This window comes from Octopus sinensis, linkage group LG9, assembly GCF_006345805.1.
Source record: "Octopus sinensis linkage group LG9, ASM634580v1, whole genome shotgun sequence".
Lineage (NCBI taxonomy): Eukaryota > Metazoa > Mollusca > Cephalopoda > Octopoda > Octopodidae > Octopus > Octopus sinensis.
The window spans coordinates 44,349,580-44,367,079 of record NC_043005.1 but is presented as its reverse complement, the minus strand read 5'-3'; the positions used below and the strand labels follow the sequence as shown (position 1 = coordinate 44,367,079).

The 17,500-nt window shown below is 31.6% G+C and overlaps 1 protein-coding gene across 4 annotated transcripts in view; it reads left to right on the top strand.

The window, feature by feature from the left end:
- Positions 1-17,500, top strand: part of LOC115215869 — a 326,154-nt gene that overhangs the window by 141,483 nt on the left and 167,171 nt on the right. For all 4 annotated transcript variants that reach the window (XM_029785214.2, XM_029785213.2, XM_036505939.1 and 1 more), the window contains exons 6-8: positions 10,551-10,649; positions 12,953-13,063; positions 15,880-16,073. In XM_029785214.2, coding sequence (XP_029641074.1) covers positions 10,551-10,649; positions 12,953-13,063; positions 15,880-16,073 — 404 coding nt within the window. The remainder of the gene's footprint in view (positions 1-10,550; positions 10,650-12,952; positions 13,064-15,879; positions 16,074-17,500) is intronic.

Below are 17,500 nucleotides of genomic sequence, written 5' to 3'. Positions count from 1 at the left end.
ATTCACCAACGGTACACCTGATGTCACACCACCTCTGTCTCTTCTTCCTTATTTTTTAAAGATTTTTCACTGTTCACTTTCTTTAGTCAAACAAATCAACCCCAGGACTTATTCTTTGTAAGCCTAGTACTTATTCTATCACTCTCTTTTGCTGAACCTCTAAGTTATGGGTACGTAAACACACCAACGCAGGTTGTCAAGCGATGGTGGGGAACAAACATAGACACATAAATACATACATACATACATATATATATATATATATATATATCCCACTGCGTGGCACCTTGGGCAAGTGTCTTCTACTATAGCCTCGGGCCGACCAAAGCCTTGTGAGTGGATTTGGTAGACGGAAACTGGAAGAAGCCCGTCGTATATATGTATATATATATATGCATGTGTGTGTGTTTGTGTGTCTGTGTCTGTCCCCCTAGCATTGCTTGACAACCGATGCTGGTGTGTTTATGTCCCCGTCACTTAGCGGTTTGGCAAAAAAAGACCGATAGAATAAGTACTGGGCTTACAAAGAATAAGTCCCGGGGTCGAGTTGCTCGATTAAAGGCGGTGCTCCAGCATGGCCGCAGTCAAATGACTGAAACAAGTAAAAGAGTAAAAGAGAGAGTATATATATATATATAATATATATATATATATATATATATATATACATATACATATACATATATGACAGGCTTCTTTCAGTTTCCGTCTACCAAATTCATAACGTTTTGGTTGGCCCAAGGCTATAGTAGAAGACACCTGCCCAAAATGCCATGTAGTGGGACTGAACTCAGAACAATGTAGTTGGGAAGCAAGCTTCTTACCACACAGCCACTCAATAGATAGATGTATAGATAGACACGCACACACATACACATATATATATGTATGTGTCTATATATATATGTGTGCATGTGTTTGTGTATATATATATATATATAATATATATATATATGTATATGTATAAATATTTGTATATATATATATATATATATATATATAGTAAGTATATAGTGAAAATTTTCAAAAGAAAAAACAAAAGATGAAGACAGGTGTGTAAACAACAAACAGATGTATTAGTTTAATGCTCGAGAAGTGAGAAAGTCTTTTACGTTTTGAGCCTACGCTCTTTGACAGAAAGGAACACAGAAATATACAGGGAGAGAAAATGGAAAAAGGTATAGTGACTAGCAATCTATCATGGTGAATGATATATGTACTTTTATATATATATGTGTGTGTGTGTGTGTGTGTGTGTGTGTGTGTGTGTGTATATATGTATATATATGTGTGTGTATATATATATATATATATATATATATATATGTATATATATATATATATTGTGAAATAATATCAGGAAATTAATATCAGAAAAATTCTTTGCAAAGATATATACATGTGTAGAACAATCATTGTATTAAAAATATAAATATATATAAAAGTTATGTAAATATGCATAAGTATAAATATATAATAATAATGAATATGACAGTTTAAATTTTAATAGTTTAGAATTAAGTTTTTAAAGCATCTTACAATCATTTCACAAAAGTATTGTCTTTATAATGGAATCCTATATTGATAAACATTTATAGACAATACTTCTGCTCCTCAGAGATATAAAATGGGAAGTTTGTATAATTTAGTGACTGGTAGTTTTTTGAAAAATATGAGGTAATATGGGAAAATAGTGTTTGTTTGAAATATAAAAAAGTTACTATTTTTGATTTTGGTAAATGCACTTTAGTATGAGAATCTTGAAATCCGTATATGCCTCCTTGGTAAGTCTGCTGCATTAATCCATAAAACATTTGTATAATATCCGGTATGAACTATATAATTTTGCATACATTTTATATTATCTATGTCGATGAACTATATTTTGGAATGCAGGACAATATACCGGATATTATACAAAATTATTATGGATTAATTCAGAAGACTTGCCAAGGAGGCATTTATGAATTTCATGATTCTCATACTAAAGTGTATTTACCAAAATCAAAAACAGTAACTTTTTTATGTTTCAGAAAAATACCATTTTCCCATGTTACTTCATATGTTTAAACAGATTACCATTCGATAAATTATACACACCTCACATTTTATATCTCTGAGAAGCAGAAGTATTGTCTATAAATATTTATTAATATACAATTCCATTATAGAGACAATACTTTTGCGAAACGATCGTAAGATGCTTTAAAAACTTAATTTTAAACTATAAAATTTTAAACTGTCATATCTTATTATTATTATATACTTATACTTATACATATTTACATATATTTTTATATATATTTATATTTTTAATACAATATTTATACTATACATCCATATATCTCTCTGAACAATTTTTCTGATATTAATTTCCTGATATTATTTCACAGTATATTATATATTATATATATATAATCGCTTGTAATAAATGTATGAATACTTTAATAGTATTAATACATTGATAAAAAAGAGCACTAACTGTAAATTCAGTATATAATATTTTTATAGAATATATTTAACTAAAAATTTACATATGTATATATATATATATATATATATATATATATATATATATATATATATGTGTGTGTGTGTGTGTGTGTATTGTTTCTTTTCTGTGTATCTTTCTGTTGAAGAGTGTAGGCTCGAAACGTAAAAGACTTGTTTTATTTATATTCCTGAGCGCCATACTAATACAATTGTTTGTTTGTATTCCACCTGCCTTCGTCTTTTGTTTATTTTCATAAAGCTTCCCGTTATATATATATATATATATATATATGTGTGTGTGTGTATATGTATGTATATATATATGTGTATATGTATGTATATATATGTGTATGTGTATGTATTTATATATGTGTATGTATATGTATATATATGTATGTATATGTATATATATATATATATATATATATATATATATATATATATATATATATATATATATAAATATATACATATATGTGTGTGGTGTGTGTATATGTGTGTATGTATATATATATATATTGTATATGGAGACATAGATAAACACATACATACACATTTGCATGCTTTTCAATGAGTGAAACATTTAAAAGAATAAAAGAATTCATAAATCATTATACAGATCGATTAATATATTGACAGACAGATTATTAAAGGAATACAATAAAAATTACTTTTAAAATTGCTCTTTTTTGCTAATGATTATGTATTACCTTACAACAATTATCTATCCTAAAGTAAACAGAAAATTGAACTGAGATTAAGAAATGATCGCAGCTTTAAAAGTCACTTGACTATATAGTGTAAAAGAAAACTAGGAAAATTTGTAATCTATGTAACTGTCTTTTCTGGAAACAAGGGATATAATTTTTTTAAGAAAATGAAGTGAGAAGTACTTAAATTTATAAGATTAAATAATAAAAGAATTTGAATTGTATAAAAGTAATTGTTATATAGTGAAACCTTATGAATTTGAGCTGAAATATGGTGATAACCAGTTATCACCATGTTTTAGTTAAATTCACGATAAACAGATGGAATAATTTTAGCAGATTGTGTTTGCAGAAATGACTGTCAATATCAATGTGAATGTAAACGTCTCTGTTTAGTGCTCCAAGTTCTGCAAATGGTTGCTTTTACTAAACCCTACTATGAGCTGTCCACTAAGGAACCAAACCACTTTGAGCCAATAAGGGAGGCTGCTAGAAGTAACTGCCAAACCCCTCCCTACTGGATTATGGAAACAACGCATTGGATACTGTTGCCTGTGGTGTATTGTGCGAGAAAAAATGACAGTATTGTTATGACTGAAATGGCCTTTGACCATAGACCTGTTCTCTATTATGACAGACCTGGGGCTAAATAGCAATTGTGGAACAACAATACTTAACATTGCTGTTAATGTCTCTAGTATAAATGTCAACTTAAGACATCATTACTCTATTATTTCCATGGAAACAGCTGATGTGGCTCATTGCTCTTGTGTTAGTGTCAACTTGTTAAAAGTTGTTCCAAGCAGTCAGAACTGCACTATTTATGCTTCAAGAGGTGAGTTTGGTACAGAAGAATAAAGCAAAAATCATTGCTGCTGGGTTCTCTATTGCTACTGCTGCTATAAGCTTGTGTTTCATTGGTCTGACTGTCTACTAGGAAACTGTAGTATAAACTCATAGATGTACAGGGACATTCAAGAAAGAAAGATTACAATCCTTCTTTCCTAGTCACTAATGATAAATAATGTGACCAAAAGTACATTTATAAAAATCTGTATGGTAAAAGTAAAGCAAATGAAATTTCATTATCGCCAATTACTTCAGCGTAACAGACTGTAAACAAGTTTGATGATATCTAAAATTCCTTAAACATCATTACGAGTGCAGGAATCACTAGATAGTTGCTAGAAAAAGAAAAAGAGAAAATTTTAAAAAATGAAAACACATCTCTAAAGAACATTAGGTATGGCTGTTAAAAAAAAAAATCAGTTAATGTTGTTTCTCCAGAGAATGTCATAATTCCTTGGCAAATGCTTAAAAAGATAAACAGATTGATACTTGTATGATGAAGGTGGAAAGGATACAGCTGAAAAGTACAAAGTTTCCAACAGAAGTGGAAGCATTAAGTACTTTAGTTAAGAAATTCTGAAAATTCTCATTTTTTTTTCCTTTTAATTGGCAGTAAGAAAAGATATTATTTACTAGATGAGAAAACATCAACCACTATTATATAAAGATTGTGGATTGGCAGAAGTGTTACAGTGCTACACAAAATGTCTTGTAGCATTTGTTCTGGCTTGTTAGCATGCTGAACAAAATGCTTGGCGGCATTTCACCCGTCTTTATGTTCTGAGTTCAAATACTGCTGAGGTTGACTTTGCCTTACATCCTTATGGGGATCGACAAAATAAGTATCAGTTGAGTGCTGGTGTCAATGTAATTGACTTACTCTTTCCCTTGAAATTGCTGGCCTTGTGCCAAAAATTTGAAACTGGTAATTGTTCTGGCTCTACATTCTGAGTTCAAATCCTTTCAAAGTCAAATTTTGCTTTTATCCTTTAGAGGACATTAAATAAAGTACTAGTAAAGTACTGAAAGTGATTTAATTTAGTCAGAGGTGTTGTAAGAGGGGATAGTTGTTTCAGGTCCAAATGTGAAGGGGCACATCTGTTTCTCTAGTCTACTGTGCCCATTAATTAACATGAACCACCAAAGGAATCTTTGACCCCAAGCACTGAAAACCCTTGTTATACCATTGAATTTAGCACCTTACAGTTAATATTCCACCAATGTTGATATTGTCATACTTCAGTCTGGGCTCATCATCATCGCCACCATCATCATCATTGTCATTGTCATCATCATCATCATCATTTAACATCTGTTTTCCATGCTGGCATGAGTTGGATATTTGATAGGAGCTGGCAAGTCTAGGAGCTGCACTAGGTTCCATAGACTGTTTTGGCATGGTTTCTACAGCTGGATACCAGTAATATTACAGATTTAATTCTATAGCTCATAGTCCTCTCCTATAAAAACACGACTTGCACTTCATCAAACTTAGTCAGCATTTTCAAATACCATTTTGAATTATCACATCAATTATATGTTCAGTTGAGTAACATGGTATTATTTAGAATATTTATGTTGTTATGGTTTCAGCCATTTTCGTGTTTCCTGTGAAAATATATTTAAAAAAAAAAGGCAAATTTTAAAAGAAATAAATTATTTAGATTTTTCATTATGAATTACATTATTTTTCTATATTTTCTTTCTTGTATTTTGTTATTCAAATGATTTAATTACAAGTGTTCATCCCTTACCATCCTGACATTTATTTTATATTTTTACAGTTCCCCACTTTTTTTTTTAAATATTGTATTCTATTTTTGGTTAGATTCTACATAATAAAAGAAAAAGAATGAAAATAATTATTTAGCAATGAGAACTATATTTAAGTGTTGTAAACAGTTTTAGTTGGTTATTTTCCCTTTCAAATGATTCAATACCAAAAAAAGTTGACATAAAAACTATTTAGAAAATTGAAGATGTGTAAATAGAACAAAAGATTTTTTTGTAATAGATTTTAATAAATTCACTTATTTTCTTTTAAATTCTCTTATTTTCTTATAAAAATTGAACATTTAAATTACAATATGCTGTTGTCAGTTTGTATACATAATGCAATACCTATCCTAAACGTTTAAGAAGTTTGTCAAAGCATTAGAATTAATTACTGATCTGATGTAAACAATCCTCTAATTTGAAACGTATCAGAAAATAATGTTCTTTTGAATTCATGCTCTGATCATTAATTGAAAATATGTACATTGTATATGTGTGTGTATGTATGTATATGTACGTGCCTTTTTGTGTGTATATATATAATCATGTATATGTCCTTATATGTGTGTGTGTCTATGTATGTGTGTATGTATATGTGTACATTTGTGTGTATGTACGCATATGTACGTGTATGTGTGTGTATATATATACACTTGTATAAATGTGATTATGCATGTATGTCTATGTATATATACATGTATGCATGCATGTATGTGCATATATATGTCCTTGTGTATATGTGCTTATGTGTGTATATATATATGCATGTTTGTAATTTTCTGTGTATGTATGTGTGTGTGCATATATGTACTTGTGTGTGTCCCTATGTGAATGTATTAATACTTATGTATGTGTGTGTGTGTATGTATGCATATATGTGTGTATATGTATACTTATGTAAGTGTGTATGTGTGTATATATTTGTGTATCTGTATTTGTGCGTCTGTGTGTATGTATATATGTATTCATGTTTTTATATTTATATGCATAGGTATGTATGCATATATGTATGTATATATGTATGTATGTGTATATGTATGTTTGTGTGTGTGCTTGTATGTATACAAGCACGCATGTTTTTATGTGTATGTATGTGTGTGCTTGTATGTATTCATGCGTACATGTTTTTATGTGTATGTGTGCGTGCGTGTGTGTATAAGTAAAAATATATTTTAGCAGCAAGCATTAAACCTATACAATTAGTTAATTTTTATTTTCATTCATTTATTCTAGTTGAGGTAATTGGAATATGAAATAGTATAAAATGGATCTAATTTAAGGAACAATTCCATAATTCCCCATGACTGACAATGAAATGAATCTTTTCTTTTTTTTTTATTCTTTTAATGTCAACAAATGATAGAAGCATTCAAAACCAAAGCTGAAATTCTATGCTGGCTGATCAAACGCTTTTGCAAGGAAGCAAAGTTGTAGCTTTATAAAAAAAAAAACAAAAAAAACAAAGAAAAAGCAAAAAAAGAAAAATCATGATTAAGGATTATTTAATATTTGATCATTTTACAAATTTTCCCTTAAATTAATATTACGAATTCACTTAATTCCTTTTTAAAATCATTATGTGTTCAACAGCATTCATTGGCAATATTGATTTTATCTAACTGCCATCAGTCTGTGATAGCAGCCATGGTATAAACGCCCCCTCCCCCTCCTCCTCCTCATCATCATCATCATCAGTGTTCTTTAACATTCATCTTCCATGCTGGTATGGATTGAGTTGTTCAACAAGATGGAGGACTGTGTCATACTCCAGTGTCTTCTTTCACATGGTTTTTTTTTTCACTGCTGGATGTCCTTCCTAATGCTGACCATTCTACAGAGTTTATTGGCTGGTGCTTTTCTCATGAGACCGGCGCTAGTAAAGCCACCTTGTAACTTGCTACACTATGGGCCTAATGGCACCTGTAATTGAGAGAGAATATAGAAGAGAGGATGTGATGGTTCTATGCAGAATGATGAGGGGGGGTTTCATTATGATGAGTAGAACCATTTTGAGAGGGCAGTAGTTGAGAAAGTAAGAGTTGATGAAGGGATGGGAGTCATAAGAAAGGGGAGTAATAAATATGTGAAGGTGTTGAGGATGTAAGATGAGGCAGGTAGGGCAGTAGTGTAAACTTAGCAGAACTTGATAAGTTTTTTTCTTTCTCATTTTTACTTGTTTCAGTCAATAGACTGCAGCCATGCTTGGACTCTACCATGAAGAATTTTAGTCCAACTTACCAACCCTAGTACTTGTTACTTTGTTGTAAAGCCTAGTACTTATTCTATCAGTCTCTTTTGCCAAACCTCAAAGTTACAGTCATGTAAACACACCAACACTAGTTGTCAGGTGTAGGAAGAAAGTTAACTGCAAGCAATCCGTAGTAAATATGAAAAGCAACTTTTAAGAACTATAATGGTTTATTGCAGCAGAAGGTTGTGGATTTTTTTGTATCAAAGTACTACAAGCTGAAAAAAATTCTTTCTCTATTTCATGGTAGGCAACCAGGGTTGCTGGGTATGCAAATAAGAATATAAAAGTTAAGGAATGTCGTAGATAAGATCTGGGCTACATATGTTCATAGGGAGTGGAACCTCAGATGTGATAAATATCCAAGCGAGGTGTATATGGCAGGCTAATCGTCAGACCAAGGGTATTTTCATTAACTGTACATTTTCACAAGGAGGTACATGTTAACACATGGGAGATTTAATGTGTAGAGAGCATATTGAGAGTGCTGTATATATAAATGTACACACACACACACACATATATATATATTACGGAGATGTACTTGCATAGCAAGTGACCTGACTAAGATCATGTGCTGGAACAAAAACAATTGCAGCATGGAATGTGTTTATAAGCCATTTAAGAAACACACAAAATCTGTTAGATTCACTTCAACATTTAAATTTAATTTGTCAAAATATTTTCGTCACTTTGAACCCACGACCTGTGCTGTGTGTGTATATATATATAATATATATATATATATATATATATATATATATATATTAATAGTAATAGTAGGACAACAAAAGAATGAAAGATACCTCGATATTATGTAAATACAGGAATTTATCTGTGATTGCCTCAATAACTGAAGAGATGCCAGTGCAGGTTTCTGCCTCGACATCCAAAACTCGGAGTTTTATTATGGCAACCGAATAATTGTCACATATTATATTACAGATATATATATATGTGTGTGTGTGTGAGTGTGTATATATATATATATATATAGGTATGTATATATATATATGCATAAATTCCATCCAGGAATTATTATTGTTATTACTATATTTATCCTACATTATATCAGCACAGCTTAGTGTGGCCCCAAAAAACAGGTATCACCAATTGGTATCATTAGGCTGTAGCCAGAATAATAGAATAGGAGCTTGTATATGGATATTCAAAACATTTCCTGTAAACGAACTAAAGGATGTATATATATATATATATATATATATATACAGGTGCTAGTGTGACTGTGTGGTAAGAAGCTTGCTTCCCAACGACATGGTTCCGGGTTCAGTCCCACTGCATAGCACCTTCGGCAAGTGTCTTCTACTATAGCCTCGGCCCGACCAAATCCCTGTGAGTGAATTTGGTTAATGGAAACTGAAAGAAGCCCATCATATATATATGTGTGTGTTTGTGTGTGTCCCCTGCACCATCGCTTGACGACTTGTATTGGCGTGTTTACATCTCTGTAACCTAGCGGTTCAACAAAAGAGACTGATAGAATAAGTACTAGGCTTACAATGAATAAGTCCTGGAGTCGATTTGTTCAACTAAAGGCATGGCTGCTGTTGAATAACTAAAACAAATAAAAGAATATACACACAATGGGCTTCTTTCAGTTTCCATCTACCAAATCCATTTACAGGGCTTTTGTTGACTCGAAGCAATAGTAGAAAACATCCGCCCTAAGTACCATGCAGTAGGACTGGACATAAAACCATGTGGTTGGGAAGCAAGCTTCTTACCACACAGCCACATTTGCAGCTATTAGATATGTTTTATGAAACCTTTAAGTACAATAGTGCTCTGCTTCCATTAACCAATTATTACTAGATACCACATCACTATTTTTGAGATATAACTATTTACAAAAGTGATAATCACTCTGATTATTTAATTTAACTTCAGTAGAACAGTATAAACTCTCACTTTTTATATCTAAATTATCAACAAAGCTTACCTTGATTACTTCTCTTTTGATAGCATATTTGTAAGAAGAAATAATGTATATTTATTTCTAAAAGTGAAAGTAATAAATTTTAACTATTGCTAACATTAAAATCTGACTAAATATAGATTATGTTTTGTTTGAGTACATCCAACTGTTATTAGCATTGAATTTTAAAGCAAGGAATCAAAATTGATCATAGGAAATTTACATAAAAATGTCCAACTCTTTGGTAAACTGAATTAATGTGTTTTATCAGTTTTTATTAAAAATTTATCTTCTGAAAATATAAATCTTTCTGAACTCCTAGTATATTTTCTTATCATACTTCATCAAGGAATAAATTAAAAGAACTTGAGTAAATTATTAGTAGGATATTTTCTAAATGTTATCTAGGCATCCACGAAAAACTTTTTAAAATCATATATCTTTAATCTGGTAACTTTTAAGCTTCTTAATGTTTTTAAATTTGATTTAATGCTATTTACTTTAATCCTTTAATCATGGTGCTTCATATTTATTTCAGAATGTGAAGAAACAGTGCATTTAATGAAAGAATCAGATGAAGAATTTGGTTTACACATTTTGGATAGTCATCCTACTATTGTCACATTAGTAGATCCAGGTAAAATAAAATTAAATATATGAATAAAAATAAAATAAATGAAACCAATTTCAAGTAAAAATAGAAGTAGTATAAATATAAAAAAAACTTAATTCAATGAAGTATTAATATATATCCACCATTACTATATGTTACTGTATTTCTCTGGTGTTTTTAAACCATTAAGTACGATTTAATTTATGGTTACAGCCATTATTATTATTCAAATCTGTACTTTTTTGTGGCCTGTCCACAACTCAGCTGTACAGAGCTCCACCCTTTATTCAAAAATATTTCTACTACATTTGCCTGTAATGACTGCACATCAAATTTAATAACAGAAACATTCAATAAATCTTTAAATGTTGAGCAGTTTCACAAACAGTCTTTGAAAAAGTCATTTTCAATGAAACAGATACTAAAACTACTTCAAGGCTAAAATAATCCTAAATAAATGGTAAATATTTCTTTTTCAATAGTTTACAGTAAAGTATTACCATGGAATCCTAAAATACAAATTTTAGTTAATATCAATATTAAGTTGGGCAAGCTGGCAAATTCTGCCGTTCAAATTCTGCCGGAGTCAACTTTGCCAGTCATCTTTTTGGAGTTGATAAAATAAATACCAGTTAACACTGGAGTTGATGTAATTGATTTACTCCTTCCATGAAATTGCTGGCCTTGTGCAAAAATTTGAAATCAATATCAATATTAATCTTCTTTCAGCTGTATCTTCTTTTCATTCCTTACACTCAGTGTTCTCCTACTTTAAATTAATAATTTCCTTTCACAATGATATTTAGTTAGAGTTTGCAGTAAAGGATGTCATTCAATCTATCCTTATACTTATTTTGTTTCCAGAATGTTTTCCTGACTTATTTCGATCTCAGTAATCTCACTCACTTCAAAATAACTATTATTTGTATTAATTCTTCCTTTTTAACATATTCTTAAAAAAAAAAAAATCTGCATTCTATGGAATATTATAGGATTATAGCTGCAGGCATGATTGTCTGGTAAGAAGTTTGTTTCCCAACCATATGGTTCTGTGTTCAGTCCCACTGTGTGGAACCTTGGGCAAATGTTTTCTACTATAGCTTGAGACAGACCAAATCCTTGTGAGCAGATTTGCTCGATGGAAGCCCATTATGTTTGTGAGTGTGTGTGTGTGTGTATGTGTGTGGTGTATGAATGTGTGTGTGTGTATATATGCATTTGTGTGTGTGTTTTTGTGTATGTATTTGTCCTCTCATCACAGCTTCATCAATGTTGGTTTATTTACATTCCTGTAACTTAGCATTTTCGCAAAAAGTGACTGATAGGATTATTACCAGGCTTAGAAAAAAACAAAAAAATATATATAATTATTGGGGTCAATTTGTTCAACTAAACCAGTGGTTCCCAAAGTGAGCAGTACTGCCACCCTTGTGGGTGGAAGAAAGAACCAGGGGTGGGGTGTTGAAGAAAAGTGGGATGATAATGGGGTGGCCAAAAGTGGGTCAATGGATGTAAAAACAACAAAATAAAGGGTTAATTAAGTTTAACTTTATCTATGAAATACAGTTGTTTTGAATTTACTGCAGAAAATGGTCTATGTTTGTGGTGGAGGAAGGGAGTGGGCTAGGAATGCAACCTGGGTGCCAAGTTGTAGCGAAAAAAAGTTTGAGAACCACTGAATTAAACGCTTCAAGGTGGTGGCCCAGCATGGCTGCAATCTAATGACTGAAATAAGTGAGAGACAAAAGATATGTAATAAGTTGTTGTTTTGCCATTCAGACGTTTTAGACATTTGGCATATTTTCGGCAGATGAATTCACTTAAGCTTTTGTCTATGTAATAGACTATTCTTTTATTCTTTTACTTGTTTCAGTCATTTGACTGTGGCCATGCTGGAGGGTTTTACTTGAACAAATTCACCCCAAGACTTTTTTTTAAGCCTAGTACTTATTCTATCAGTCTTGTTTGCTGAATTCCTAATTTACAGGACATAAACACACCAATATCAGCCGTCAAGCGGTGACAATGGGGACAGCCACAGATACAAAGACACACACATGCACACACACACATACACACACACACACACACACACACTCACACACACACGATGGCCTTCTTTCAGTTTCCGTCTACCAAATCCACTCACAAGGGTTTGGTCAGCCTGAGGCTATAGTAAAAGACACTTGCCCAAGGTGCTACACAGCAGTACTGAACCCAGAACCATGTAGTTGGGAAGCAAGCTTCTTACTACACTGCCACACATGTACCTGATGATTTAAAAAATTTTTTTTATCAATAACTAATTACATATATTTCTTTATTAGGGAGCCCTGCTGAAAAGTCTGGGATTAGAACTGGCCACATACTTGTATCTATTAATAACGTCAGTGTTCTGGAATCATCACTTGAAGAAATTATAAAACTTATTCAACAATGTAAGTATTATTTTACCAATTGTATTTTCACTATAATGACAATTTGTATAATGAAATATTTCTTTATTTTGAGCATGTGCATGTGTGTGTGTGTGTGTGTGTGTCTAGTGTAAATGCAATGGACAATAAAAAAGGATATGGGAGGGACAGGATATAACAAATACGGTGTCTGCCTTTTATTATGTGGCCAAGAGGGTTGTGTGGAGTGAGATGTGTAGGAAGGTTTGAGTAGGATGCATGAAAGTAGCATGGGGAAAGTGGGGGTGGAGAGAAATAGAGGGAGTAGTGTATAATGATGAAGTGTGTGGGAAGAAAAAATTAAGGTAGAAGAGTTGAGGTGAAGAATTCAAAAGTATATCAGTTTGGAGAAAGAAAAGGAGTTCCTGTTCTCTCTAAATGCAAGTGGTAGGGGATCTAGGATGTGGGTTAGCTATGCCAAAGGTGGAATCGTTAGCAGAATGGAAATACTGAGATACAAATGACCCATTTCCAAGTCAAATGTTTGTGAACTGCTGTGTGTGTGTGTGTGTATATATATATATATATATATATATATATAACTCCTTAGGGGTTAGCCATATTTAAATGGAAAATATACTTCTCGATGTGTTGTAGCTACTGTTTATAACTCGCTCTGAGATTTATTATTGCTTATATATATATAACCCCAAAGAGAAGAGTATATATCCCAGTATCAATTGATTTTACTTTCTGTGCCGGATGGCACTTGAAGATCATCACCTTGGCTTACTGCAAAACCTACTTTTAAGGTGATTAAAATCAAAATAAGCAACAAGGATGTGTGTGTGTGTGTGTGTGTGTGTGTGTGTGTGTGTGTGTGTGTGTGTTTGTTTGTTTGTTTGTTTGTGTTGCAGAATGAATCTGGGGAATATTTAAATTTCTTACAATATTTGAATATTTGGTGTAAAGAAATAGAGTATTGATGCACCAGAATCAGTTGTGTGTTTGACAAAACATCCTGTGGTTTTCTGAGTTCAAACCTTTTGTGACCTCCTTTGCCTTTCATCTTTCTCAGTTCAATACTGAAGTTGATGTAATCAGCTGTCTTAGATGACAGTGATCCAGCCTGGTCACAGTCCTGTGCCTGAAACCTGTAAAAGACAAAGAATTGTTAAAATAACATGATATTCAAACTAGCTTACACACATAAACTAAGCAGCATTTTTATGTAACTACAAATTATGTTTTCTTAACAAAATATCAAGATTAAGTGTCCATGTAAATTAAAACGATGTTTCAATACCTTCAGAGTTTCGTGAGAAATTTTGGTTATGGTTCTCAGATACGTTTTTCTATACTAAGAATATATACATGTTTCAGATATCTAAATATTTTCTGGATTATACAAAATATAAATTGCTAACAATTGTATTAGCTATAGTTTAAATTTAGATCTTAGAGTTTAAATGAGGTGCATTTCATTATGTTATAATATTCCAAATCAATTTATAAGTATGCTATAAAAAACAGTAAACTAAGATGGTGCTTGTTTAGTAAATGAGGAATTAAGTGAACTAATGTAATTATGAGGCTCTTATCAACATATAGAGCTACTGTATAAAAGAAGATTCCAGTCTTATAAAACAGCTGAAATTATTTCAATGTTGTCTCCAATGAAGGGCTTCATCTGAAATATTTAGTTTCTAATTTGTCTCCTGGCACAGCAATATGTACTTCTCTTCTTTAAATTTTCTAATTGAAATAATTAATTTTTTAAGGTTTTGCATCAATTATCTAATTGTAGCACATGTTATAATGTATAAATTTGAACATTTAAAGAATTTTTGAAACACATTCTAAAGCTTCAGTGGTTTTATAGCTGTTAATCACTCGTGCATTTAAAGTGCTAAATATTATCAACCACAGACAGGTTTGGGACATAAATTCCAGATTCTGAAATTCAGTCTCAAAATATGACTCATTGGTTGCCACTTCACTTCTTTCTATTAACCCTTTAGCATTCAGATTTCTCTGTCAAATGCAATGCTTATTTATTCATATTGTTTCGAATTAATCATGCATTATCTCGTAGCTTTGAAGTTTTGATGATGTGTTTGTTTATTTTTAGAATGACATTGTAGAGCAGGTGTAATAGACATGATCTAGCCTGTTTGAACATAGAACAGATAGAATATTTTGGCCAGATATGGCTGGTTTAAATGCTAAGGGTTTGAGTAAACTACTATATTGAACATTTCATCTAGGAACATATTACTTATTGTCTGCTGACAAGTTAAAAATATAGACTCTTGATTTTTGTTTAAATATGCCCGACACCTTTTTTTATGTGTTCCTTCTAAATGATGATCAACAGCAATTTATAATAGAAACCATAGTGCAGTAGCTTCTAAGTTTAAGAAATGTTATACTTGTAAACCAAATTCAAAAACGAAGTATACATATGTATAATGTTTTCAGAAAATACTGTGTAAATGTGGCTGTTAGGGTCATATGACTATATTCTTGCTTCTAAAAGAAGTAATATGGTCATAGAATCATAGACCTGTGTTGCTTCTTATGTACACATCAATCTATTAACTACTTGTTATCTATCAAAATGGTGGAAATAATATAAGAATAAATTTGTTGCTTTTAAGTATCTTTTCTAAGAAGAAAAATTAAGTGGTCTGATATAAGTTACAACTTTGGTGTACTTCAATACTGACCTTGTGTAATATATCATTGTAAAAATTTGGAAGAATTTCGTCTTCTACAGCCTTAGTATCTAGAAATGTAACTGAATAAATAAAGTTAATGGAAAACTATATTATTTCATTTTCCTTCATGTTTTACAGCTGAGAACAAAGTATCTCTCACAGTTGGCCTAAGTAATGTGTGCTACAGCAGAGATCTTGAAGCTCCACTAATGACTGGATATATGCTCAAACTAGGAAACAGTCATTTACCACTTCTCAAAAGGGCGTCATGGAGAAAGCGATGGTTTGTGTTACGAAAGGACAACTGCTTGTATTATTACAAATCAGAAAAGGTTTGTCACTTTTAAATTTGGAGTAAATCTGCAACGACTTGTTAATGATTTAATCTATTGTATACTTTTCTTTCCAGTATTTTAAATTTGTTTTAAGGCAGAAAGCTGACAGAATTGTTAGCGTACTGGGCAAAATGCTTAGTATCATCTTGTTCATCTTTACATTCTGAGTTCAAATTCTGCCAAGGTGAACTTTGCCTTTCATCTTTTCAGGATCAATAAAATGAGTAACAGTTGAGCACTGGAGGTTGATGCAACTGATTTACTCTCTACCCCCAAAATTGCTGGCCTTGTGCCAAAATTTGAAACTAATATTTTTGATTTGTTTTCCATCTTGGCATGATGTGGATTATTTTGCAAATTCCTAAATTTCTTTGAACCACTGCAAGTTGCTCCTACTACTTACCTGTTATATTAAAAACAAATCTTGAAGTATTAATGGTGGTATTCATTTTCACTCAACTTAGACTGAAGTAACAGTGTAGTGCTGAGCTGCTTAAATTTGTGACCCATATATTTTTTCTTGAAACAAGGCACTCATTTATTCCACCTTTGTAATATATATCAGTATTTGACTTGATAAGGGATACAAGATTATACAAGCAAAATGAAAGTAGCATAAAGTCCATCTTCTAAGTGATTTATCCAACTTGCTAGCAACATTTGTTAAGTGGCATGATTTGCAAAGTCAAATCAAATTTAGCAAATCCATTATCACTGAACTCTTTGAAGACAATGAATAAATTTAGCAAACCCATTAATGCAAAGTCATTCATAGAAACTTATAAACTTAGAAACATCCACTACTGCCAAGCCTTTCAAAGAAATCACTTAAACATTCAGAAAGAACTATCCTATGTTTTCAATAAAGTAAATAGGACCCTTTGAATAGAATATTGCTAAATAGTCAAACCTCTCAGACCAAATTGCTTGCTAGTAAACAACACTTTCAAAAACCATTCCCCAAATATTTCTCACTTACACATGTGTATAGATACATACAACTGTAACTATGCATATACATGCCTCTATACTAACAACTGTAGCATCTCATTTTTGTCTTAAGTCCTGAAATGAAGGTCATAATGAAATTTATATGGGTGAACATATTTACAGAGTATTCAAACATGCTGTCACCATTACAGATACCTTTAGAATGTTTTGAACTTGACTGTGGGTCTTGTAACTGCCAAGTCAAGAATGGTAAAGCTAAATTTAGAATATTTGCTAGCACAGACTTTTTAAGAAAATGAATAGTTAGAAAATACAGCTTATAAAAAAAAAAAGGAAAGAAAAGAGGAATGCCTTACTGGTTGTTATATTTCCAATATGTACAGGAGACAGTGAAGAAACAAGTTTCAGTTAGTGTTCATAAGTTTAGCTGTCAGTCTGCCAGGAGCTAGTAGAGAAACAACTAAAGGTCAGTC